This window comes from Cucumis sativus, chromosome 3, assembly GCF_000004075.3.
Source record: "Cucumis sativus cultivar 9930 chromosome 3, Cucumber_9930_V3, whole genome shotgun sequence".
Lineage (NCBI taxonomy): Eukaryota > Viridiplantae > Streptophyta > Magnoliopsida > Cucurbitales > Cucurbitaceae > Cucumis > Cucumis sativus.
This window is the reverse complement of record NC_026657.2, coordinates 6,686,268-6,711,162: the sequence shown is the minus strand read 5'-3', so window position 1 is coordinate 6,711,162 and position 24,895 is coordinate 6,686,268. Positions and strand designations below refer to the sequence as shown.

The 24,895-nt window shown below is 37.0% G+C and overlaps 3 protein-coding genes across 3 annotated transcripts; all 3 read right to left on the bottom strand.

Annotated features, from left to right (window-relative positions):
• Positions 1-115: 115 nt before the first annotated feature.
• Positions 116-13,883, bottom strand: LOC101222605 (protein ARABIDILLO 1). Its single transcript, XM_004133734.3, has 12 exons — positions 11,674-13,883; positions 11,307-11,465; positions 11,129-11,209; positions 10,822-10,953; positions 6,296-6,423; positions 5,404-5,491; positions 2,796-2,890; positions 2,156-2,219; positions 1,839-2,014; positions 1,520-1,741; positions 1,033-1,117; positions 116-928 (listed from the first exon to the last, which is right to left on the bottom strand). Exons 1-12 carry the CDS (start codon positions 13,021-13,023, stop codon positions 752-754), a joined length of 2,757 nt encoding a protein of 918 aa, XP_004133782.1. The 5' UTR covers positions 13,024-13,883; the 3' UTR covers positions 116-751.
• An 846-nt stretch (positions 13,884-14,729) lies between these two features.
• LOC101222368 (peptidyl-prolyl cis-trans isomerase FKBP20-2, chloroplastic) lies at positions 14,730-20,195 on the bottom strand. The gene is made up of 7 exons (XM_004133733.3): positions 19,936-20,195; positions 18,883-18,979; positions 18,553-18,767; positions 18,293-18,402; positions 17,436-17,544; positions 17,220-17,296; positions 14,730-15,162 (listed from the first exon to the last, which is right to left on the bottom strand). Exons 1-7 carry the CDS (start codon positions 19,988-19,990, stop codon positions 15,043-15,045), a joined length of 783 nt encoding a protein of 260 aa, XP_004133781.1. The 5' UTR covers positions 19,991-20,195; the 3' UTR covers positions 14,730-15,042.
• Positions 20,196-21,448: 1,253 nt separating this feature from the next.
• Positions 21,449-23,862, bottom strand: LOC101222132 (homeobox-leucine zipper protein HAT3). The gene is made up of 4 exons (XM_004133732.3): positions 23,457-23,862; positions 22,878-23,230; positions 22,506-22,585; positions 21,449-22,018 (listed from the first exon to the last, which is right to left on the bottom strand). Exons 1-4 carry the CDS (start codon positions 23,599-23,601, stop codon positions 21,712-21,714), a joined length of 885 nt encoding a protein of 294 aa, XP_004133780.2. The 5' UTR covers positions 23,602-23,862; the 3' UTR covers positions 21,449-21,711.
• Between the last annotated feature and the right edge of the window lie 1,033 nt (positions 23,863-24,895).

The following is a 24,895-nucleotide window of genomic DNA, read 5'->3' as shown; positions in this document are numbered from 1 at the left end:
GCAAAACTTACACAAACCTAAGTGAGAATCCAATAAGGTACTAATGGACCACAATTACATTCATGTAATGAAAGATCATAATCAAAATCTTCAAAATATGTTTTTGCAAGTAATGTTTTCAGTTAATACCTATAACAATGTGTACATATTCCAGATTTAACATCTCAGTTCATTCAAATCATCACCATTTATTAAACAACTCCACCCTTAACTGGATAAACATTAAATTAAATGAAGTTTTGACAGCTAAACAACCTTAATTCGTCTTCAACCGGTCCAACTGCAAAAATGAGAGCTAAACATTGTACAATCTTTAGCATATTTAGAACTTCTATCATTACAGGGAAAATATCATCAGGATCAATATTAACAACCAAAAAAAGAAATGGCTAACCCAAAAGATGAGGAAAGAAAAGGTTTCAAGGTAATGTGCTTCTTATCAACTCCCTCCATAAAGTACCATCAGTATGACTTCTGATAGAATGCAGACTGCGAGTGTACAGGAAGAAAATGCTTCGAAAAACGACCTTTTGAAGCTTCGGATGGAGGTAATAGACCGGGAAGTAACGGTGAAGCTGAGAAGTCGAACCATATTGTTCTGTGTACTACTAGGCATCAGAGACTCGGTATATGATTAATGGGGGCATTTACAAGACCGCCTGGTTCGGACATGCCATGCAGCTCATTTAAGCTCCATGAGTTGAGTTGAACAAGAACTCACCTTCTATTGCAGAAATATGTTGAATTTGTCTTAAAGGGAAGATTCAACGCTGTGGTGCTCTAAATTTCTAAGAACAATTCGAGCGAATATTTTCGCTTGTAATGGGGCAGTTGCTGCTGCCGCTGCAGTACGAAGGGCTCTTGATGCTCCAGCATTCTGCATAAGGCTTGCATGGTGCAAGGCGTGCCGACCCCCTGGGATAGTAAACTGCATATGGAAGAATACATGCATTGAAAAAACTTTGTACCAGAACTCAAAGGTGTCTTACAAAATCAGGAAAAAATACTACGAACTTGAATCCATTCACTTGCCTGTAGAAGAGCAAACGCCGCACATGCTTTTAGTGTGGGTGATGGATTTCGAAGCATTGCAACAAATCTTCCTATTTCAGCTCCACTAACAGTTATGAAAAATTAAGACATTAAGAAAAAAAAAGTAAGATTAATACAACTTTAAGAAAAACTTTCCTTACCCACAACCAACATTCTTTCCTAACTAAAGCATTCTTGGATACAAAATGCAAACAGCCAACCAAAAGGAAAACCTTTTAAAACACAATATATTGAATATTTTGTAAAAGAATTTAGAGGAAATTTTTAATCAATTTACAAAAGATATATAAGCATAACTAAAATAGACATCCATCATATGCTGAAGGGATATAACAGGGAATGCATTTTTTTTTGTATGATGGAAACAACTTCCATTGAAAAAAATGAAAGAAAGGAAATGCATAGGCTTAAAAGCACGAGCATGCTAAATTAAATGAGCATGAGAATACAAGAGGTTTGAGTGAACCTGCATCGCAGATGGCCCGCTTCTTGAATACGAGCTCGTTCTGTTACTTGCACCAATGCTGCAGGCGCCGAGGAAGCAGCAGCAGAGGCAAATGCTTGTGGATCTGAAAATGTCTGGACGAATGCTTCAATGTTCTTTAATGCCATCCTTCTAGCCCCATCTAAGCTCACACTCTTGGAGATGCCTTCTGATGAGCTTCCTGGCAAGGCACACTCATCCATTCTGCAAAAGATTGAAGACTCAAAGAATCAACGAAAGTTGTTTTTTTGTTAAGAAAAATAAGGCATCATGACAGTGGGTCTAAAGTCGTTCCATGTACCTCCCATCAAACATGTAAGCCAATGCCAAAGCAGCCATGAAGCGTGCCATTTTTGATACCGATGCATAACAAAGATGAACTAGGGCTGGAACACCCCCTTCCTCCACTATACGAAGGGCATTACCAGGGTTAAATGCAAGATTCCAAAGAGCTCCAGCAGCAGTCTCGTGAACATCCTGTAGAAAATAAATAATGTAAAATAGTTCAGTGTATAAATGTTAAATACGCAGTTTAGTTGAACATGCACACATATTTCACAACCAAACTTGTGTGCTCCTCATAAAAGAAAAAACTCAAGAATAATTTGGAATTCTTACTTCAGCATCTGAACGTGCCAACGCAATTAACGGTGCAACGCCCCCTTGCTGACCAATAGCAATGCTAAAAAAATCCCCAAAAGGAAAAAGGTTAGTTGAACCTGACCTTCATGTAGAAAAATAATGGTTACTCATCAATAAAAGTACTGTCAAAAAAGAAAAAGTAACTGAGTGGGGATAGTATTACTTTAAATTAAAACCTTAGAAGCAAAACTACGGACGCAAATTTTTCTAAAGGAAAAAGGCAATTTCTTAAACGGTCATGATCCCCTACATTAAGTAATTAATCAACTCCTATCATTGTCTTTTAAACTAACAAACAAAGATTCTTGTAAAGAACAAAAAACAATTTCCCATCTGGTTTTAAACAAGCTAGGCAGTTATAATGGAGAAAGTCTTCAAGCCAATTTCCCATATATTCTTGTTGTCCATGGGAATTTTACAAACATACAAGCCATATCCTATAGAGATCATCTACATCACTGGGACTCTTCATATAGGATAGGACTAACGCATACATGCCCACAGTTATTCTTTCAAAATATAAGAACCTCCTTTGAAGCAAGATTAACAAATCTTATTGTCTTGCTACCTGTGCAATATACTAGTTGATACCATCTCCAAACCTCAATTTCCATACCTGTTGGCTTCGGAAACGGACAATCCCCACAGAGCACCAGCAGCCCTTTCCTGAAGACCCGGGGATGCATTTGAACAAGATTGTGCTAGAGCAACCTAAAATTAAAAATAAATAAATAAAATGTACATGCAAACGATGGGTGAGCTTATTATCATATAACATATTCCAATCAAGTATATAATCCTACTTTTCGGATGTTCTGTAATGTTCCATATTTCAGATTGGAAAAATAGTATTGACCAGCATAGACAGTTGGAAAAGCAATACGCTGTAATCTACATTGACTTCAACAGAGCATAACGATGAGATATTTTCAAGTTTATCGCAATCCTAATATCCATATTAACATATCTGATAATAGGGTGGTCCCTCGACTTTGGACTATATAATTCATGCCCATCTTTGGTGTCTGCTGAGCTGCTGGTGAGTAGCTACTACAATGTTAGTGGCTACCATAAGCATTAACTCTTCCAACTCTGTATGCCAGAATTGACTTTAGAGGGGGCAGGTTCTTCGGAGAACAGTAAGTGTGAGCAAAGCCCCAATACATTAATATTGGGAATGTGTTCTTACACCTCCACCAAAACAATACATCCTCAGCAAAAAATAATTTGGAGGACCGTTGCCAACCTCTGTATGTCCATCACTGCTTTCTTCTCATGGTATCTAGAATAGTTTCTATTACCTCACCTATTGAACTCTGACATCAAAGATGAGGAGGCATTTTCCTTTAAAGGCGGAAAACAAAGCTCCTTCAACAGTAAAAAAGATTTTATGGCAAAAATGATTTTCTGCCACTTCTTAGATCCTGTAGTTGGAGCATATTACGCTCGTTCCTTCTATAATAGTAAGATGATCAAGGAGTTCTCCTCCAATAGCGGTTCCAAAAGAAAGAGATTTATGGAAAGCCAGGATGTGCACATTGTTGTGGGATATTGGAGAAATAGTACAATATTAGAGGGACTAAGCAAGAAGTTGTCGATGTGTGGTCCCTTGGGAGACCTAGCGACTCTTTGGGCATTATGAAAAGTTCATTTGTAATCCTAGGTTCTATTTTACTCGATTGGAGTCTCTTTCTTTCCTCCTTTTGTGGCTTATTTACTGTATGCACTGTATATTGTTTAATTTTTTTTACATGAAAGTTGGTCTTTTATCAAAAAGAAAATAAATTATCGATAAAGATTTAGAGTTTTGTACATTTAACTGTTTTTCCTTGTACCTTTTTCTTAACAGAAAGCACTTCCCATCACAAGTTTAGTAAGATCCTACCTGACTGGATTACAAACACTTGATCATTACACAGAAAGCATATCTCGCTGTCTCATCTAGCTTTTAGTTTTGGACTTCCATTCCTCCCAATGGTGGTCTCCTTTTCAATTGTAAAAAGAAAAAGAATCATTTGATATCGAATGCACGTAATTACGGCTAGAAATAGACAATAACAATATTCCATTTCAAACTCTTCATTCTGCTTCTATTCCCAAGATTGTACCAGCCAACTCTATGGGCTTATCCATTCCTCGTGCAAGTAAGATAGTGTGAGATCTTCGGTTTAGAAGGAATTTGAAGAGCAAGAGGTGGAGGAACACACTCAGCTTTCTGATATTTGGGATAACTTCTCGGTCAAAAACCAAGAGGACCAAAGAGTATGAAAGCAGGAAGGGAGTGGTCTCTTTACTGCCAAATCTCTGGTCACCCAACTCTCAACTTTATACCAATGTCATTTGGAGTGCCAAAAAAATAAATAAATAAAAGAGGTCAAAAGTGTTCTTGTGGATTTTGATTCACAGAACCCTAGCATAGAGGAGGTATGGCACATATTATTGTTGTGCCCCTTTGCTGAAGCTTGCAGAAAATCTTTGCAAAGTTCAAGGTTTGTGCTTCCATTTTATTGCCCATAGGCCAAGTTTCAGACGATTTGTGGGGTGGATCTGAGGGGCAAAGCAAAGACTTTGTTGCCACACGAGAGGCAGCTCTGTTGTGGACAATTTGATTGAAAGAAACAATAGGGCAATCCACAGAGAAGAGAGTAGCGTTGAGTCATTTTGGGATGTGTTAGAATTTCTGCTTCCAGCTGGAGTTTGTCTCAAGTGACACTTGTAATTTCTCCTTTTCTACAAATTTATGCCAATTGGAAAGCTTTTCGTAACCCCCTTGACTTCTTTTCATATCTTCCCTTGTTGATAGTGAAATTATTGTCTTCTAAAAGAAAAATAAAAGCTAACGCATACATGATAAAAGAAGATATGTATTTCAATGCAGAAGAAAGATTTCTCCAATTGAGTTCAACAAAGTACCAATTCCAGACCTTTTTCTTCGTGTGAAGTTTTCTATAAACTAAATGTACTTACATCTAATCATCAAAGCCTACACCACATGAAGAATGGCCCTTTTAAGATCTAATACAGGCAAAAGTTCAACAGTGTGAGATACATCCAGTCAAACTCTACAATAATGAGTCTGGGTGATTCAACAGCAAGTAGGGTTGGATTATTATTTAACAATCCAAATTAATTTTTTTCATTCCTTATTGATTCAGACGTTGCACAAGGGTCCGACCAGCTTTCACAGTAATGAATAATTCAAATTAAAGAGATAAAGATCTTACCAACGCCTCAACACCACCTGCAGCTGCAATTGCTTCTCTATTTCTGTCATCAAATGATAAATTCCATAGGGCACCAGCAGCCTCTTGCCTGTTCCATGAAACAAAAATCTCATTATGTACTTTACCCAAGTTTCAATGGTTTCTCGCACAAAGAGCATCCATACAACTGGAAGATACTGAATACCCACCTTATGAGCATTTTATTCAGTTGCAATGTTAAAAGGTTTTTGTCCCAATTGTGTTAAAATTAAATATCAACAACTTTGGAGAATTATCCCCACGAATATACGTTTAACTAAAGTTCTTTCACTAATCCTTTACTCTCAGCGAGATCAATACATAAACTTACCAGATGACCTGGATTTATCCCCTTAGTGCATGTTATATAAACTCAAACAAGACTCCAAAGAATATTATTCACTAACCTCCAAAAGTGTTTACAGGCAGCTAAAAATAGGGATTTTACCAGCGAGGCAGGTTGCATCTAACAACCAACTAAAAAACATTTAGAAACAAAGATCTCTCAAGAATCAAATACAATGAGCCTTAAAACTAAAACTGAATCCACAGATCCTAAAGATTGCCCAATAATGGTACAAATTGGACCTAACAATTAAAAAAAAAAAATTATAAAAAAAAATCCAGAAAGAATGAGACTTGAGATTGGCACCAACATGTGAAACATTCAAGTTTGAACAGAATTGGATGATATTTTAGATGTCATTTCATTCCCTAGAAAGTTATGCTATAATCGATTTTTCAACATTTTTAGCATCAGATGGCCTAAAAAGACTAAATGAAGACAGGTTTGAACAGGATTGGATGATATTTTAAGCATAAACAGTAATACCAACAATTAAAAAATATATATATTGGATCGTTGTAAAACTACCTGACACCTTCATGAGGAGAATGTGTAAGTTGGACAAGTGCTTCAAGTGCACCCGCCTCTTGTCCAACAGCAGAGTTGTTTGTGTTGCTATCCCCGTGGGCAGCTAGATTAGCCAATGCCCGAGCAGCCTGCACAAATTGTACAAATTTTAACTTGAAACTTGTGCAGATTTAGATTTTTTAAGCAATGCATTCCTGACAGCTGAAAGGATTCCATGACAAGTAAAGTAGCAATAAATATATGAGCCAATTTAATATTGTAATAATACATAGTGACAAATAATGCACTTAAACACCAATACTTGAGCACAAGAAAGCCTTCAGTCTTATCTCAAAGGAAAAAAAAAGGAGTTTCCACAAGCATTTGATATCTAGGTCGTTGATTACCATATTTATGAGTGGCGATTGAGTTGTACGAGCTGTTAAGGTCAAGAATGTCCATAGTTATTCAATAAGTATTGGTGGCCATTGAATAAGGAAAAAAGGAGCAAGCTTAGTGCCGCATAACGCAATCCCACTCTTCATCTCCGTGATGCCATGATTCTACTTCAACCATGGCTAGTCATAAAGCTACTCAAAGACTGTAATCTCAAATCTATAGGAAACAATGCTGTCATTGAAGCTAACAAAAAAATGTTAACAAACAAACTATTGTCTCAGCCCCAGCGCTCTTTGCTAATATAAACAGCAGAAAGAGCTGCTAAAATTGTTGCTGCTACCGTCACTATGGTGAAGAAGCTCTTCTTCTTCCATTCCTCTACTTGTTCAGTCTCTAGTTTTTGCTTCATTTTTTCCACCATTTTCTCCTTATTTGTGAGGGATAATTTTATTGCCTTCAAATATTCAACAAAGGGCTGAATCTCTTCTACAAGCATGTGCTTAGAAGAAGCTTCTTCAACTAACCTTCCCACAACTATCGCAAACATCCAAACATGTTTTCAACAATGCCAATGCTTTCTCTGACTTGGCAAAAGCTGATTTTATCTTAGTTTTCAGTTCATCAATTCTACTCTGTGTTTTTAACAAGCTTTTCTCCATCATTAAAATCACGAGAATCAAATAATAAATCAGGTTAATGATAGATTATTTAAGAAAATCAGGCATGGTTAAAAGAAAAATGGAAGAAATTATTGTGGGGAATTCTTCTTCTGAATTACTTGAGCCAGAATTCCAGCACTGTTTTGTTGGAGTAAATTTGACTTTCTTGCCTATACCAACTACTGTATTTTTTCTTGGTTGTCTTCCTTGATTAATATTAGTTCATTCATGCAAAATCTTGAAAAAGTCTCCTCTTTCTTCTTTCTTTTCTTGAATTTAATGGGTTCCCCCTAATTAGATGCGTGTTGTTCAACAGAGAGCCCAACTCACGAAGCTCCCTCTTGCAATCGACATCACCAAGAGTTTCTCAATCTTCCACTAGCAGCAGTCAACATTGTCTCAAACGATTCTCTAATACTAAAGTGATTCTCAAATAATAAAATCAAAGTCTTCATTATGAATCAAAAGTTATGAATACCAGAAGACAATTCCTCTGTTTATAGAGAATTGTAAGGTAAACTAATCCTAATCCTAATCCTAATCCTAATCCTAATCCTAATTAATCAAATAAACTAATCCTAGTCCTAATAAACTAAGGAAACTAATTACAATCCTAATCAATCAAGAAAGCTAATCCTAATTCCAATCAATCAAGAAAGCTAATCCTAATTCCAATCAATCAAGGATTTAACCAAGATACCCTAATTGACTCTAATCCTACCACATCATTAACTTATCTTTACTCTAGGTTAAGTGCTTGTAACTTAACCTTGCCGGTAAGGTTTGTGGGGGTGGGGGAGTGGAGTTATTAACTCTACTCCTTGTTTGGTGGCTCAAAGAGTTATTTTTAAATAGAAACAACTTCTTTCATCGAGAGAGAAAAAAAAATTACAAGAGCATACAAAAAAACCAACCCATAGAAGAAACCCCTAGAGAAAGGGTTTCCAACTAAGTAAGATACTGTGTAGGAATAATCACAAAAAAAAATGTTGCCCAAGTACTTTTTCTTTACATTAAAGGAGTTCTTAAAACCTTCAATAATTTTGATCCTCGAGATTAACGTGTAAAAGCTCCACCATAGGGTCAAACTGGTGCCTTGGAAAAAGTGTGTGAGTCTCCATGGTTGACTATAAGGTAAACTGACTGCCTTCTTATCTGGGGCCCTCCTTGGGTGATACCGGTAATTCAAAAGTATCTGTCTTTTTCTAAAACCAAGTTGTGGAAAAGCTGCAAAAGTGTTTGGGTTCTCGATGAAGAGCCTTCTTTTCCAAAGGGGTTGATTAAATCTTATCCAGTCGAGAACTTGCATCCCTTACCTCTTTTCCTTTTAAGGATGCCAGTTTTAGGTTCTCCTTGGGTGGTAACTCAAAGTATAGGTCTTTTTGGAATTATGAGGTGTAAAAGGTGCAAAAGTGTTCATTTCTTTAGGAAGATCCTTCTTTTCCAACGAGAGTAGATTAACTCTTGTCCAATCGATTTTGGTAGCATCCCTAGTTATTTCTTGTTTTTGTTTAGGATGTTGTTTTGGCGAGCAAGGCCATTGAGAAAATGACAAGGTATTTTTTGTTGGTAGGGTCGATGGGGAGAAGGGCTCCATCTATTAGGTGAGATGTGGTTTCAAAACCATAACCCTTGGGAGGGTTAGGTATCGAGAATTTGATACTCCCTAATGTGGCTTTTCGAGCAAAATGGTCCTGGAATTCTTTTTGTACCTAATGCTTTGAGAAATAGGACTATTATGAGCAAATATGGCAGTCGCCCTTAAGTGTGATGTAGGATCTATGGTCTTAAAGGTCGGTATAAAAATGTCTTGTCTCCAAAGGTCAAAGAGAAACATAAAATCTGACAAGGGATCAAACATTGATAAGAGATCTCTTCTGCCTCTAAAGACTATTAAAAATGTCATCACCGAAGGTCAAAGAGAAACATAAAATCTGACAAGAGAACGAACATCGATAAAAGATCCCTTTTGCCTCTAAAGACTATTATTTCTTGCTCTAAAGACACTACATGATAGCACAAGCCTCATCCTCTCACAAAAATGATCATTTCTCACATAAAGGTGAATGAAGAAAGAGTTCCTCCATTGTCTCCCTACGAGCTGAAAAAGCAAAAGTTAAATGCCTCCAAGAATAAACGCCAAACAGCACCAGCAAAATCACATCAACAGAGAATATGATTGACTGTCCTCCACCACCCTTTTGTAGAGACTATTAGAAGGTGGCCCATCCAAAATAGGCCTCCCTGTCAAAATCTAATCCAAGGTGTAACTCTTTTGTGCATAACCTGCCACACAAAAATTGAAACTCTCTGGGAAAGGTTATTGAAACTCTATTTTCTACCACAAAGAGGAGAAAATAGAACCACTCGACAGGGAGATGGACAACACACAAGAAGAAAGATTTGTAGGAACAACCTGTGCACGGACAAGGACTCCAAGGGCGAACATCTCCCACAAAGGAGGTAAGGACCTCATGAAACGATGTGCAAAATAATGGTTCTTCCTCTTCTAGTTGCTCAGAACTAGAAATTTATAAAGTAAGGAAGAGATTGATCCTTAAGTTACACATGGACCAGGTTAATACATAATTTCCAAGAGGGTTTTTATTCAATTACATTCCAATGATCAATTTGTTAAACACCACATCTTGAAAACACAAGTTGCCTCCTAAAAACCAATTCATCACCCAAATCCTTCGACTCTCCCTTAAAAATGTTTCTAAGGTAAGGTAACAAATCATAAATATCAGAGCCGAAAACCCTCCATCTGCCAAAAATTATTGAATCGCGGAGGAAAAGGCACTAGAAATCACCTCACCAGCATCCATCAAATAAATCTTCTAGTCAAACCTACTGGCCTTCAAAAGAGAAGACAATGATGAAATGCCCTAAAAGCAAATCAATCAATGGAGTCCACACAATGTGCAAGATAGAATGTGAGAACATCTTCCATCTCTTCACTCACACATCCTTGGCTGCATTCTAGAGGGGCACAAGAGCTAGAATTTGAAATTTAAATATAAAGTCATAGACTAACGTTTAACACAATGGTAACTAGAGGGTTTTTTTTTTATATTTGTGAGTGTTTGGGCCAACTTACGTGCACCTCGACAAGACAACCCGTCTGACCCTACAACATTTGAGTGTCAAGAAAACTTGTAAGAAATTAATTCCTAGATAGATGACCACCAATGATTGAACTCATTACCTCTTAGTTAGATATTGAAACTATGTCTCCCTTTTTCCTACTAGGCCAACCCATGATGGTTCAAAAGGTCTACATAGCATTCATCGTAGGGAGTATAATATCATGTCAAGAATAACTTAGGAACATGCATATTTCATAAGGAAAGGAACCAAAATTAAAGTTACTTCAATACAAAAGAAATGTGACCCTCAATCTCATCTGAATGATCAAACTACGCAGCTTTAAGTATGCAAAATCTTTCTAGACAAATAAAAATCCTTGTTATTCAACATGGTGGTCACCTGTTCTTGCACTCCTTCAAATTTGCAATTCCGAGCAAGCATCACCAAAGCATGCACACCACCTGCTAAAGCAACTTCAGTACTGCACCTATCATCAGCCGCCAAATTTGCTAGTGCACCAGCTGCACGTTCCTGAAAATACAAGTAAAACAAAATTAAAATCCATGATTTCTGAGGAATTTAATTCATCACTTCCAAAAGGGTAATGCAAATGGAGAATAAGGGAATAAAGATAAGACAGAAATAGGCAAGCCATACACACTCATGGAAATCGAAAAAAAAAAATTAATGAAATGGTGAAACTTACAAGAACTCCATCGCCACCAGAAGACCATTTAAATATCAAATCAACTAAAGCTCTAACTCCACCAGCCTCAGCAATTGCACCCTATTTTAATTTAAAAATCCATCATCAGAACTAGAGGTTAAGAGTCTCCAATAATGCTACTTTTGAGAAGAAAAAATACGATAAGTAGACATCAGACTTTGTGTTCCTCGCCAACAGAGAGATTCCACAATCCTCCAGCAGCCTCTTCTGCAACTAGCCTGTTCATGGATCTTGCAAGACCTGCAAGAATATCAATTCCACCTTCTTCGGCTACTGCCTTTGCAACATTAGCATTCACCGACAAGTTTGCTATGGCCTACACAATCAAAGGAAAGGCAAGTTAAAGTTTATTTGGATCAAACCCGTACACTGCAGATTGCAATTAATATTAGCATTCTAATATGTATGAGTAACGGGTACAAATAGAATAGATATTTCAATTATCATCAAAATCAAATAAACCAACCAAAAGTTTGTTGTATACTTATTTACCGGTTAGTATAGTATATCCACAAGAAATTTACCTTTGCGGCCTCAGACTGAAGTCCTTCTCTCCAAGACTTTGCCAAGTTTAGAAGGAGACGTATTCCACCACGCCGCATAACTTCTTCTGCCCTTCCAGAGTCGATACTAGCATTTTCATCATCAATGACAACAAAAGTTGCAAGACCTGTTGCTGCCCTTTCTTGAACATCCTCTTGTGAGCTCTGCATCAAACTAAGTAACAATGCTGCCCCTTGATTGAGCCAAAAATTATCCAGACCATGTTGATTGCTTTCAGCAATACGCAGAAGATTATGAGATAATATCCATTCAAGCCACATCATTATCTCATCCAAACTCTTATTTTTAATCTTCAAATTCCTCCAATCTAACAACATGTTTTCCCCTTTTGTTGTAGTATCGACAAATAAAGAAGCTATTTCCTTCACAACGTCGGTGAAAAGGGCAAGCAATAATTTGCCTTTATATTTGCTAACTGTGAAGCCAGCATCGTCTTCTAAAACTGAACAATTGAAGGCACACAAGACTTTTAAGCTTTGTGATGATGACATTAGTCTCGATACAGCAACAGGACCAATATCCGTTCGTGACACATCTAAACCAATCAAGTTAGGCAGCTTATGCCATTGATGTGAAACAGCACCCCACTTCATATTTGAGGTCCCTGCAACTGAGAGAAAACGAACCGATGATACATTTCCAAGGGCCATCTCATCTATATTAAAACAATCAATAAACCCAATATCAAGCAAATTGGGGCAATGCTTTGATAAAGCATTGAGAGCCTCTGCACTGACATCCTTAATTCCAGAAAGCCTAAGTTTTTTCAACTTATGACAACAAATAGCTATTGCTTTTATAGCATCGCTGCTGATCCTTTCACAGAAATCTGGCCCAAGCTGGAGGCTTTCAAGTGCCTGGTGTCGAGCTGCAATGGCAGAAAGTGTAGCATCAGTAATTTTTCTGCAGTAATCACCACTTATTTCACGCAAATTCTTTGCAAGAAGAAGAATTATTGCATCAGCAGACTCTGCCCCACGAAACCTGAGCTTCTGAAGATTCTCGCACCTCAAAGCAAGAGAACCAGCCATTGTAGCATCAATTTTGTGTGCTCGAAGATCAAATGAAGTCCACAAGCATGAAGATAAACCAAGAAGTCTCCATGTTCTACAAGTTGATGAAAAGTTTGCCCGGTCACGATAATTCAGACAAGAGAAAAGCTGGATGACTGTATCATCAGGCAAACTAGTCCAATCTACAGTCTGTTTATTGTCCAAATCAGCAATCTCACTGTCAATTTCAGGGTAGCTTGGCAAAATCAGCTTCTCCTTCCCTTTTCTTGTCACCTTCCTCCTCACCCTCCGATTCATGTTCCAGCCAATCCCGGAAATCCAGATACCGCCACCCCAAACTTCAGAAAAATTTCGAACACAAAAGAAACACAGGCATACACAAAACCATTATTTTTCAACCCAAATTCCGAATTCCTTAAGGACCTGAATGAGCCTTTACAAACCGACGCGAACACTATGCTATGACTTCAAAACCCTAGTCCTCCAAAGAAGGCAGTTATGATTGCGTGACAATTGATTGAAAACTCTTAATGTGAACCAAAAAAAACCAAGTTTCTCGACAATGGGTTGAGGAAAAAGGAACAAAGAACAAAATTAATCTGCCTGGTGGATTGGTTATATGAAAGAAAGTCGCGCCTCCCTAAACCTGATAGTTCTTGCTATCTGGGTGCGCTGGTAAACCCTGAAATTTTCAACCTTTTAGGACAAATCACGACACGTTCAATATGATTGATTGAAAAAAATCCCAATTGAGCACACAATAGATGAAAAGGGGAGCGTAGATGGGAGAGAGAGGAAGGGAGAGAGAGGAAGGACAAAGCTGAGAAAGGGTTGGAGAGAATTCAGGCAATGTTTTGACAAAGAGGAAGCCCAAACCCTCAAAGCATGTGTCCACCTCTCTCCCCTATTTAACTTTCTACTGTTGTGCACCAATTAACCACAGGCATATACATAGAGAGATAATGAAAGAGAGAGAACTAATGTGGTTTGGGAAGAAGAAGAAAAATAAGAAGAAGAAGAAAGGGGAAATGGTTGGAGATGAATTACAGCATTAAGATGAGAAAGAAGGTCAGAGAAAAATGGTGTTGTTGAGAAGAAGAAGAAGAAGAAGAATATCAACTCCACAACTAATCCGGAAAGGAAGAGCACTTACCGTTCTCTTGTATATATATATATAAAAATATCATGTGCTTGATGCTGTCAATTTCTATTGTATTTCTACCACATGGGTTCCAGATTTTGAGTTCCTTCTCTCTTTGGGCAGGCCACAACCTGCCCCTAACAATTAAATTTTAGGTTACACAATCTTTTATCTCTCTGTTTTTCATTCTTTTTTTCTCCAACTTTTAAAAACCCTATTGTTCATTTCTGGTCATTAATATAATTCAATACCATGTACATTAATATGTTAATTATAATGCTAATAAACAATATTAATAAACATATTAATGGTAGTGATTATTGGAATTCATTCGTTGAAATATATTAACCAAAATTGTAACTTTTGAAATTAATATATTGCCTGGTTAGTTTGTGCTGTTCAATTGGCTCTATTTTAACCATTGATGTGTTAGAAAAATGGTAAAAAGTTTGGTTCATTAACATATTTTCCTTTTGCATTTACCAATCTATAATGTGATGTATGCATTTGCCAAAATCTACAATGCAATGAGAATAACGATTTTAATTACATTATAAAACTCAACTTTAAATTACAATGATCATTGGTTGTTCTCGTCAAAGCCGCAATATTGTATGAGTACTTTAAACCATTGTTTGCGTTGTAGGCATGTCCCATCTATCACTACCGTGGTGTAATTTACCAATGATACAAATGAACTTGCATTCAAAATATAGTAATTTCTCAAATGGAGCTGATAAATCAATCTTGAATTTGTACTTAGCATTCATTGATGAATGATAAATTTCGATCACTAGTAATTGTGTTATTAAAAATAGTTTCAAACACTTTTATTTTTTAACTCAAACGTGGCATAGTTGTGTAATTGAAGATTTTACCAGTAAGTTTTATTATACTAATAGATGTCTTATTCATTAACACTAACTACAAACTCTTTGTAAATGATAGATAAGCAAAGTTACGATCGTGCTCCAAGATCGGCTTAGGAGATATTATCCAGAAGGTGAGAGAGAGGGGAAGAAAAACAAGCGACTTGGTAATATGATATTTAATCTGATTGATCAATCTCTGTAAAACATCTCACGTGGAACTGTTATACATAGTGCAGTATGGACTTCTTTAGGTTGTTTCATCTCAAAGATCCATGTGTACCTCAAAATGGCAACGTTCAACTCCTAGTTGCAAACAATGTCAGAGTAAAAGCCTATTGTCCTCCTCTGACAATCTTGGACGCTTAACAGTTCCACATCAAAGACTTCAAACTGTTTTGAGCTGAAAAATGTGGAAGGCCCCACCTGATAATCAAAAAGTCAAATCAATTGAATTAGATCATCGTCATCACATTAGTCACAGAAACGTAAAAAATGGTGACCCCATCAGGCATCAAGGTAAGCAAACAAGTAAACATCAGTGCAAGCATTCTGCCTTTTCAATTTAAAGAGGTAAGACATGTGTATCCCCATTCATTAGTTTTTCTAGACATGGGAACAGTGAAAAAAAAATTTACTCCTAGGACAAAGAATGGAGTTTATCTGCATATCTGATTTGATAACTGAGATCCAGAATTCTTCCTTTGTCTTACTTGCATAGAAAAAAAAAATGCATAAAATAAGTTGAGCAGAAAACTACCAAAATCCAGTCTCAGAGACTCGTATAAGAATGGACAAAGAGGGAGTGTGTGGCCCTATGACAAGGCAATATGCTCTCGTACCACACGCATCTGCAGTTTCTTTTAAATTTAATCACAAGCTTCCCATTCATACGTGCAAGAAGAATGAGCGTCGACTTATATATATTTAAGAAGAAATTTCATTCATTTCAAAAAGGATGTACCATGGGAAGACGAGAGAAAAGTACGAACGACCATGCAAAGGAAGCTATGAACTGAAGGAGGAAATCACTTGATTCAATGGAGTTCAATTATTCATTTGATCGTTGGAGGTTTAGGTTCAAGATAATTTGATACAGAAAAAAGTGGTTGTTGCATCTACATGGTAGAAATTTTTTCACAAGTGACTGCAGCAAAGAACTCTAGTGTGCAAATATAAGGTTGCAAGTATGACTTATGAGGTTCTTAAGGGAGATTGGTTGTGCCAAAAGAAGAGGTCTTAAGTAAAGAAGTCCTAGGAGATTCTTGTCGAATATAACATCTTTGTGAAACCATAAGAGTGACAATATTTCTTCTTGGGAAGATGAGTGGATCTCTGGATAACTCATTGTCTCCCCCACCCCCCACCCCTCCAGATTCGTTAGTTGGCAATGGCATTGCCATTCACATAGTTTTGTCAAACAAAAATAGCTGGAAGGCGAACAAAAGTGGTTCAGATATTCAGTCTTGAAAATTGACAATCAAGAATGGCAACCTCGGTCTTCTCAACCATCCCAAATTATTTACTACTTAGAAAGAAATTCTAAAGATATCGAATTCTTCATCCAGCCCTTAGCATGAGGAGTCAACAGAACTGATTCGGTGCAAAAAGTCATTTCCTGCTTTGGCCTTTCTCTACGTTAGTGTTTCTACTGAGAATGAAGATCCAGAGGGCCTATTTTTCCAATGTAGCATGAAGAAATCTGCAAATAAACTCCAAAAGGAATTACATCCATTGTAGCACTTCTCCAACAAGTTTCAAGATTTTTAAAACATCAAGTTTGTGGTCACTGGTTGATATATAGAACTAAGATTTCTTAGATTAGTAAGCTCCATTATCTGGAAAATGGAAATTCACTCCATAAGAAAGCGCAAAACCTTTATTGTACACAAGGAGGGGAATTTTAGAGAGTTCGAGCTTTGAGGGTTATTCAGGGTGTATTTCAAAGGTTTTTCAGTTTTCACAATCAGTCACTCCTATGTTTTTATGGATTTTTTTTAATCAAAAAATAACTTTTTGCAACTATTGTTTTGAGGAAACTTTTGTAATCATATTGTCTTCTTGGGTTGATTTTCTTTCACCTGTTGTACATTTGCTATTATTATCCTCTTATTCAGTTCAACTTATTTGCTAATGCCTGCTGGGGTTCCTTTACTTTGAGTAGGCAACTTTCTAATCTACCCCAACCTAGTATGTTCTCCAATATTAGTGTCCTCTCTCCTATTGAGATTCTAGTATTCTGCTAAGCAAGAAAACATCATTTAGTTAGCTATATAAACAATCTCATGGTAAAAGATAGAGGCTTGTCTAGCTGGAGTTGAATTCTATCACGTGTAAATACAACTGCAGCAAATGGGAGGTCAAATTATGGGTGTGGTCTTTGCTTGCATGAATAAAAATTGCTGCATATATAACAATCAGTTACAAGATATTTAAGATGTTTATATAAAACTGAAACAATAATCACATGCTTGAGAACTCACAGGAGGTCCAAGTTCTGGTGGGATTATCATTCTCCTTTTTCCCCCTGGTCTCATGCCTCGAATTCCTTCCTCAAATCCTGCAATATTTTTCTTTCAGATGCTATTTGATATTTTCAACTGCATATAAATTTCCTCTTGCTTTTACAAAATTGGTGGTGAGTGTTCTTTTTTCCTCTTGTGGGTGTGTTTGGTGATAAAGGGGCATGATTTAACTACCTGGGACCAATGCATTTGTGCCCACACGGATTCTGGCAGGAGAACCCTGTAAGTATGTGCTATCAATTCGACGACCAGATTCATTATAGCCAACATAGTGAAAGATCACCTGAAAGGAACTTCACATTCACAATGTACACCAGGAAACTTCACTAATGTCAAAAACATGCAACGATCACTTATTACAAAATCAGCTGTTCATATTGAGGTTGGTGAATTATTTTTACCAACAACATTCAAATTGTTCTTACAATTATTTAGATGAAACCAAGAAACACTTTTCATACATTTCCAGATATCTTCTGAAGTTCCTGGAAATTCCACCCCTCAAACTCAGTTTTGTCTTTCAAATAGAGACCTAATCACTAAACTATGTATACGAATTAAAATAATCTTATGTTAACCAATTCTAAGTCCGGCTATTACTGCAAAAGGTGCACGTGCATATATCATTTTCTTTAAGCTTCTGAGATTCTGATACAAAGTAGTCATCAATGGACCAACAATCTTTTGAGAATTGCAAGTGAACGTTCACGAAGTATCATTCAGCCTTCTAGGATTTCTTACATGAACAATCTTAATGCCATTCTTGTTGGCTGACATCAGAGATTGGAATTCATTTCCGGGAAATCACAATGTGGACACATCATTTCCTTTCTCTCTCTCTTTCTCTCAAATAAAAGTGAACTCTCAATTCATACTGACACCATAAAATGTGACAAACGAATCAGCAAGTCAAACACACTTCAACTGAATATATGGTTTTCTAATCTGAATACTACACCACTAAAAGATAGATATTGATTCTGCAAGAAAATTGAAGAAATAATTTTGTAGTTTTGAAAAGAAAATCAAACCTGCTGACCATCCTTGGGGCAATCACCATTACCAACTTCAATATCCCAATATATGAGCCCAGAGTCACGTTTGACATAGGACTCTGGTGCTATTACCTTAACCTCGAAACCTGAGCCACACATTAGAAAATCTGTAATGTTTATACATTTGACTTTATTTGACTCTCTTTTATTTACAGGAAAGACATCAGAGTTGCATTTAGAAGCCTTGAAGTTGAAGGTACCTCATTAGAACCATGGAATAGCAGCCTGATACATACCTTCCCTGACAAAGCTTGGAAAGTCGACAGGAGCATTGTTTTCTTTTTGTCTCCGTTTGTTTTGCTCTAGTAAGCGTCTTTCATCGTATGGATTCTTATTCTTTGTCTTGGCAGAAGAATGCCGAGTGGGAAATAAAGCTGTAGTTGATAAGAAAAAAAGGAGAATCTTTCGCCTGGAATTCTCATTGGATAGTGATATATAAGAATTCTCTTCGCTGATCATGCACGAAAAAAAATTCCTGGTCAGCACTTATCTGATCACAAGATACCTTCTTCACTATGAAATACAAATCAGTAATCACAGCCATCAACAAATATTCAAAGTCTAACCTGCTGTGATTGAAACTCTGACATGAGCAGTAGCGCTGTACTTGCTTGGTTTGAGTTATGAAAGCTCTTGATGTTGCACATCCTGAAAATGCCCTGTCTGCCAGTGGGCATCAATAGACTTATAAAACCAAAGGAACAGGTAGAGATGAACCAATACAATATTCAACCCAACTCAATGAGGCATGCATTGAAAAACAGTCAAATTACCACTCTATCTTGTTGACTAACTATCCAACCCAAAAGCTTAAGTAAATAAATGAACTATACTAATATTGTAAGTATGTGTTTGAGAGTGATTTTGAAGTTATTAAAATCACTTTCTTCATATTTAAAATGACTTTGAAACACAGTTTAAACCACTCAAAGTTTAATTTTATACTTTTAAAACACATTTCTCATACCAATAAAATTGGTTTTGAAAATTTAAAAGCATTTTACAGGTAACTTTAAAAATGACAACAACAATTTTGGAATCACTTTCACTCCCTTATTTGTGATCTTGAAAATTTAGGAAATATATAGGTGAAAGTCAATATATTTGGGAATGAAATAAAATTTCAGAGGTTTGAACATAAGAATTCTTACACTATACAACGTTAACTCACCACTGAAACTAAAGGCTTAAATTAAGAGGTTACAATAAAATTTAATTATATCACTGTTTTAACAGATAAAAAATATATATATAATTTCTGCAAATGAACAGCTTAGAGAGGCTCAACTACGAAAAAACGAACTTGCAGACGGGGAAATACTGAGGAGATGAGAAGGGAGAGATCACTAAAGGCGATAAATCGCACTCCTCTTCTACAAGCAACAAGGCAAGCAAGGCAAACAAGACGATAGGAAGCAGATGCCCAAAAACATGGAGTTGTATTAAGAGCAAACTCAATCTAGAGCAAAATTCATTGTGAATATAGAAAAATAGAAAGTACCCAAAATGCAAGTACGAAATCTCTGTACATTTTCATCGCAAAAATCCAAAATAGTGGGAAAATTGAAGAGATGAAAGGAGAAGAAGAAGAAGATAGGAAGTGGAGGAATGGGTCTTACAAGAAAGAGAATGGGCGGAGGATGTAAGAGAGGGCGTCGAGCAAGTAATAAGCATATCTTCTGCAAAGAAAATGGCGGAAAACGCTATGGCATGGCTGTTTTCCCGTTATTCCGAACACATTATCTTCAACTTCGTAAACTATAATAACATCTCATTTGTAATGTAATGTTATCTCATTTCTTATGGCGCCCTTATACGCCATTTATCCCCCAATCCTCGCAACGGACCCTTCCACGGCTAACATTATCACATAAATGGTAACAATAACACTCTTATACAACCTAATACATTAAACATCTTCATAATTATAATATTCTAATAATTTTGAAATTGACCATAGAAAGATTCACGAGGGATAATCTTTGAAATGTTGCTTTTAGAAAACAAGAAGGAAAAAAAAAGAAAAAACCCTTGAAAGTGTATTTTCAAGCAATGTGAATGTAAATGTACACTCCACATTCCTCTTCGCAAAGGAGACATTTCCAAGCACATGGAGGCCCACAGTACATTTGATTTCTCAGAGCCCATGCTTGTGTTGGCCCATAGAATTTGTTCTCTTCATCTTATTTCAATATGGGTTCCCTTTTTTTCTTTTTCGAAATAGAGTGAGAAGACAACAAAAACAATAATTTAAAACTCTTGAAAATAAAAGTGAGTCGGATGAACTTCCAATGAAACAAGCTTTTTTGGATAACAATATCAGAAATCACCTCTTGCCATGCTTTCTAAAGTGTAAAATTTAAGTTTTTTCTTGTTTCTTTTTAAGGGTTCAAGATAGCCAAGTAGGGTGGGGATATATGTAGATAGTGTTAGATAGATTGGAGGACTATAAACAGAAGTATAAGCCCCAATTAACATACAAAAATTGATGGGCATGTGAGGGAATCTAGAGTTAGCGTAGAGGACATGTGAGAGAGTTATAAAGAGGTCATAGAGCCTATTGAAGTAGCCGAGTTAAGACGCATGGAAGGAATGTCTGAAGTGAGCTTAAATGACTCTTAGAAAACGTGGTGGAAGCCCAATAATAGCAGTACAAAGTCGTCATAACAAGCAAACCACAAAAGAGTTGAACTAATGAGGTTTCGTTACCAACCTCCACCTCCATGTTCACTAAATTCTATGGAAGGCATTAAGAATCAAGTGTCAAAAAGCAGTCAATACTAGTGTTAGGTGTCCTGAACACCATATTGGTGTTCAATTTTATTTGTATTATTAGCTGCACATGAAATGATTTATTCTCCATAGTTACAGATCTTAGAACCATCTTTCGAAACTTCCAACGAAATAAAGCTTCTTTGGAAAACGGTATCAGAAATCTTATCTGCCCATTCTTTTCAAAATGAACAATGAATACTTTTTTTCTTTTCTTTCCTTTTTTTTTCTTTTTGTTTTTAAGAGTTCAATTTGCCACGTAGAATGCCATACATCATTTTAACATGCATGAGCGTATATTAAACAATCTCTTTTTGATAATTGATGTATTTGTTGTTCCTGTTATTCAACATCAATAACTTAACTTATTTACTTGTGTTAGGCAATTGTATTGCTTATGACAAAGAAAAGGGTTTCCGTTGATCTTAATTTTTGACCATATGATTCCATTGTCCATTCCTCTCTCACTACCAAAATCTAATTTGGTTTCATTCAGGAGATAATTGGGCAGAGCTATGCAACTCAATCACCACCAGCATCTCCAAAACAAAATTGTCCGTCCTCCTCCAACACACATTAATTAAACTCACAACCCCCCACAAGGAAACACAAGAAAGAACAAATCAACGTTGAATCGGCAACACTGCCCACGGGTTGATGGCCATAGAGGGACGCTGCACACCAGCTGCTGCTTGATGGCGAGTGGTGGTAGCAGCTGAGGTCGAAGAAGATGAAGAAACCGCCACACGCTCACATTGAGGGCACATGGTGAGGGTGGTAGGAGGATTCATGTGCATATAAAGCTGTGGAGAAAGCTTGAGTGCTCTCAACTCTTGCACCTCCTTCTGTAGCCTCCTGTTTTCCTCTGTTAGATTCTCACAGCACCTCTTCAAGTACTCACAATCCACTTCTGTTTGCTTCAATTTGGTCCTGCCCCATCAAATTCCCACACCAGTTAATCCCACTCAACCATTTCCCTTGAAATAAAGAAAATAAACCAACATTTCTACCACTTCAGTACTTGAACTACAAATAACAATAACAAGGAACCGAACAGCGTTTTAGATTAATTGTAAATAAAGATTAGGGAGTTTAAAAAGTTCAAAAATTGGTCACGTGCAATTGGACGAATGGGAATTTGGGATATATTTTCTTAAAAAGAAAAAAAAAATCTGTAAGGAGAAAGAATATCATTGATGGAGGCAACAATGTTGACATGACAAAGTTGACCTTCCTACTTAAATGCAGAGGCAGAGCATTTATTAATTACGAAAGCAACAACACCTCCGCTTTAAAGGAGATTACGATTCTACCCCTGGATGTCCAATGAATTGACCTTCTCTAAGTAAGTTCTCTAACTATACAGCGTCAACAAAATGTCCATACTACCCCCAGTTTGTAAGTGGAATTTACTCACCTTGCCCTTCTGTTTTGAAACCACACCTCCACTTGTCTTGGTGTCAGATTCAGCTGCTTTGCAAGTGCCAGCTTTTGCTTCTGACATTTTTCATAAAAATAATCCAACAGATTAATTTTTAAAAGTTCAAATTAAACGTAAGAGTTTTCTAAGTAAATCCAATTTAACTTGCAATTAGAGCACTTTTGATTACAACTGAACCGGATTATTCACTAAAACGCCCTCCTAAGACGCAATAATTACCCAAATTGCCACCAATTATTAATAATAGTACATGATGAAGCTGAAGAAGGTAAATGGGAATCGATGCCTTCCCTCCTCCCCCCACCAGCCAGAGAAGAATCGTACAAAAATGACCAAATTGCCACTTACAGGATTCAGCGTATTGTGCTCTTTGAACGTCTCTTCAAGAACCATTGACTGTTCCTTCGATAGCCTCAGCTTCTTTCTCGACGCGTCACCGTCCCCGCCTCCGCCGTCTTCATCATCACTCCCTCGCGAGCACGAGGCTCTTTCGGCTTCCGCTTCCGCTTCCGCTTCAGCCTCCGCCTCAGCCTCCGCCTCCGCCTCGTCTCCAGCCGCTTCTCTCTCGCTTCTCTTTCCACTAATGCTAGAAATCGTACTGTTCGGAGATGAAACGCCGTTCTCTTCCTCGCCGTCCACGCCCGTCGGCAACCGATTCACGTCGATTCCTCTAAGAAACGACCTCGAATCGGCGTTTCGATCTTAACAAAAAGTAAACCGAAAAAACAGTGACGACACGATTCAGAAACGCAATGGAATAGATAAATGCTCATTAATCATCAAATTAAAAACCCTCAGAAACTAACGATAGTCGCAAAATCAGAGAAGAATCTTCGCATGACCATTTTAAATAATCCCAGATCCAACCCACACAAAAAATAAAAAACTCCAACAAAAACAAAACAACCCAAAAAATCCACAAATTACCAGAAAATTGAAAAAGCTCGTTCCAATGAGTCTTGCGGAGGTGGTGATTATGCATCGACGACGGCCTTTGCATGTGAGTGGACTGAGTCGTAACACCAAAACCTAAACTCAAAGTGAGTCCCACGTCATCATCTCTCCCGCCCATTCTGTGTTGGAACGTCCAAGAATCAAAGAAGTAGAGAAATGCAAGAAGGAAAACAAATATATATACACACACACACACAAGGAGAGAAAGAAGTGGGAGTAATTAATTGGTGTTTGGATTGTGGGAAAGCAGATGGAAAGAAAATGGTGGGAAAATTGAGCAGACGCTGCAGCAGAGAGATGTCATAGCTTTTGCTGGTAATTTGCAGCAGAAGAGTAAAAGCATGGATGGGACTATATATACATACAACTACAGAGAAAATTCAAATAAAATTTAAAAAAAAAAAAAAAGAGAGAGAGAGAGAGATAGAGAAAGAGAGACACGAGGGGTGTAGATTTAATCATCACTAATGTCAGAGAGGGTATTGGCTCAATCATGATAAAATGGCTTTTCTTCGTAGGGTTTTAACTTTTTTAACCATGGTTGCGTAATAAAAAAAAAAACTTTTTTACCATGGTTAACCTGAAAAGCAGTTCAAAATAAATATAATATAAAATGTAAATAGTAATAAGAGAAAAAGCGGCATTCCCGCTGGTTGACTGAGTAAATGTGGACGCGCTTAATGTGAAAGTCACGCGCAATAAATAATCAGTTGATGATTATAGTAGTCGAAATCACGTGCAGTGGGACCAAGGAAAGGGTGAAAAGAGGGGGCCAGTGGTGTTGGTCCTTTGACAGCTCCACATCACGAGGCAAATTGGTTATATCCCCCCCCACCCATAGGTTTATTCAGATGTCGGAGGGTCCACGTGATGGGAGCTATGAGCGCGTGAAAGCAGCACCCAAGGAGCCAACCGAGGGACGCCTTGGTTACCCATAACCCTATCACATGCAAATTCCCTACTACTCCCTAACTCCACTATTCCAATACTCTATTCTCATTATTATTATTTATTATTATTATTATTAAAAAACATCTCATTTCACTTCTCCCTTAATAAATATTTTTAATTCTATTTTCAGTAACTCATTCATTTCTCTCTTTACCCTCACCCCCCTTCCTTTTTTTTCCTTTCTTTCTAAGTAATCATATTGTTTGTGACCTTCAAGTCAAACATTCTTTAATTCACCAATAACCATCATATGCTTCGTTCTTCTTTTTTTATTCTTTAACCATCCTTTTCTCACGTGAAATAAGTTATTATAATTTATATTTTGGTATAACTTATTTTAGTAAAAGTAGAGTAAAAATAAGAAAAATAGTATAATAGCCCTATCTCTAAAACAAACATAGGGTGAGCTAAAACTCTGCCAGCAAGAGGACACATTTTGAAAAAATAATTAGTCAAAATTT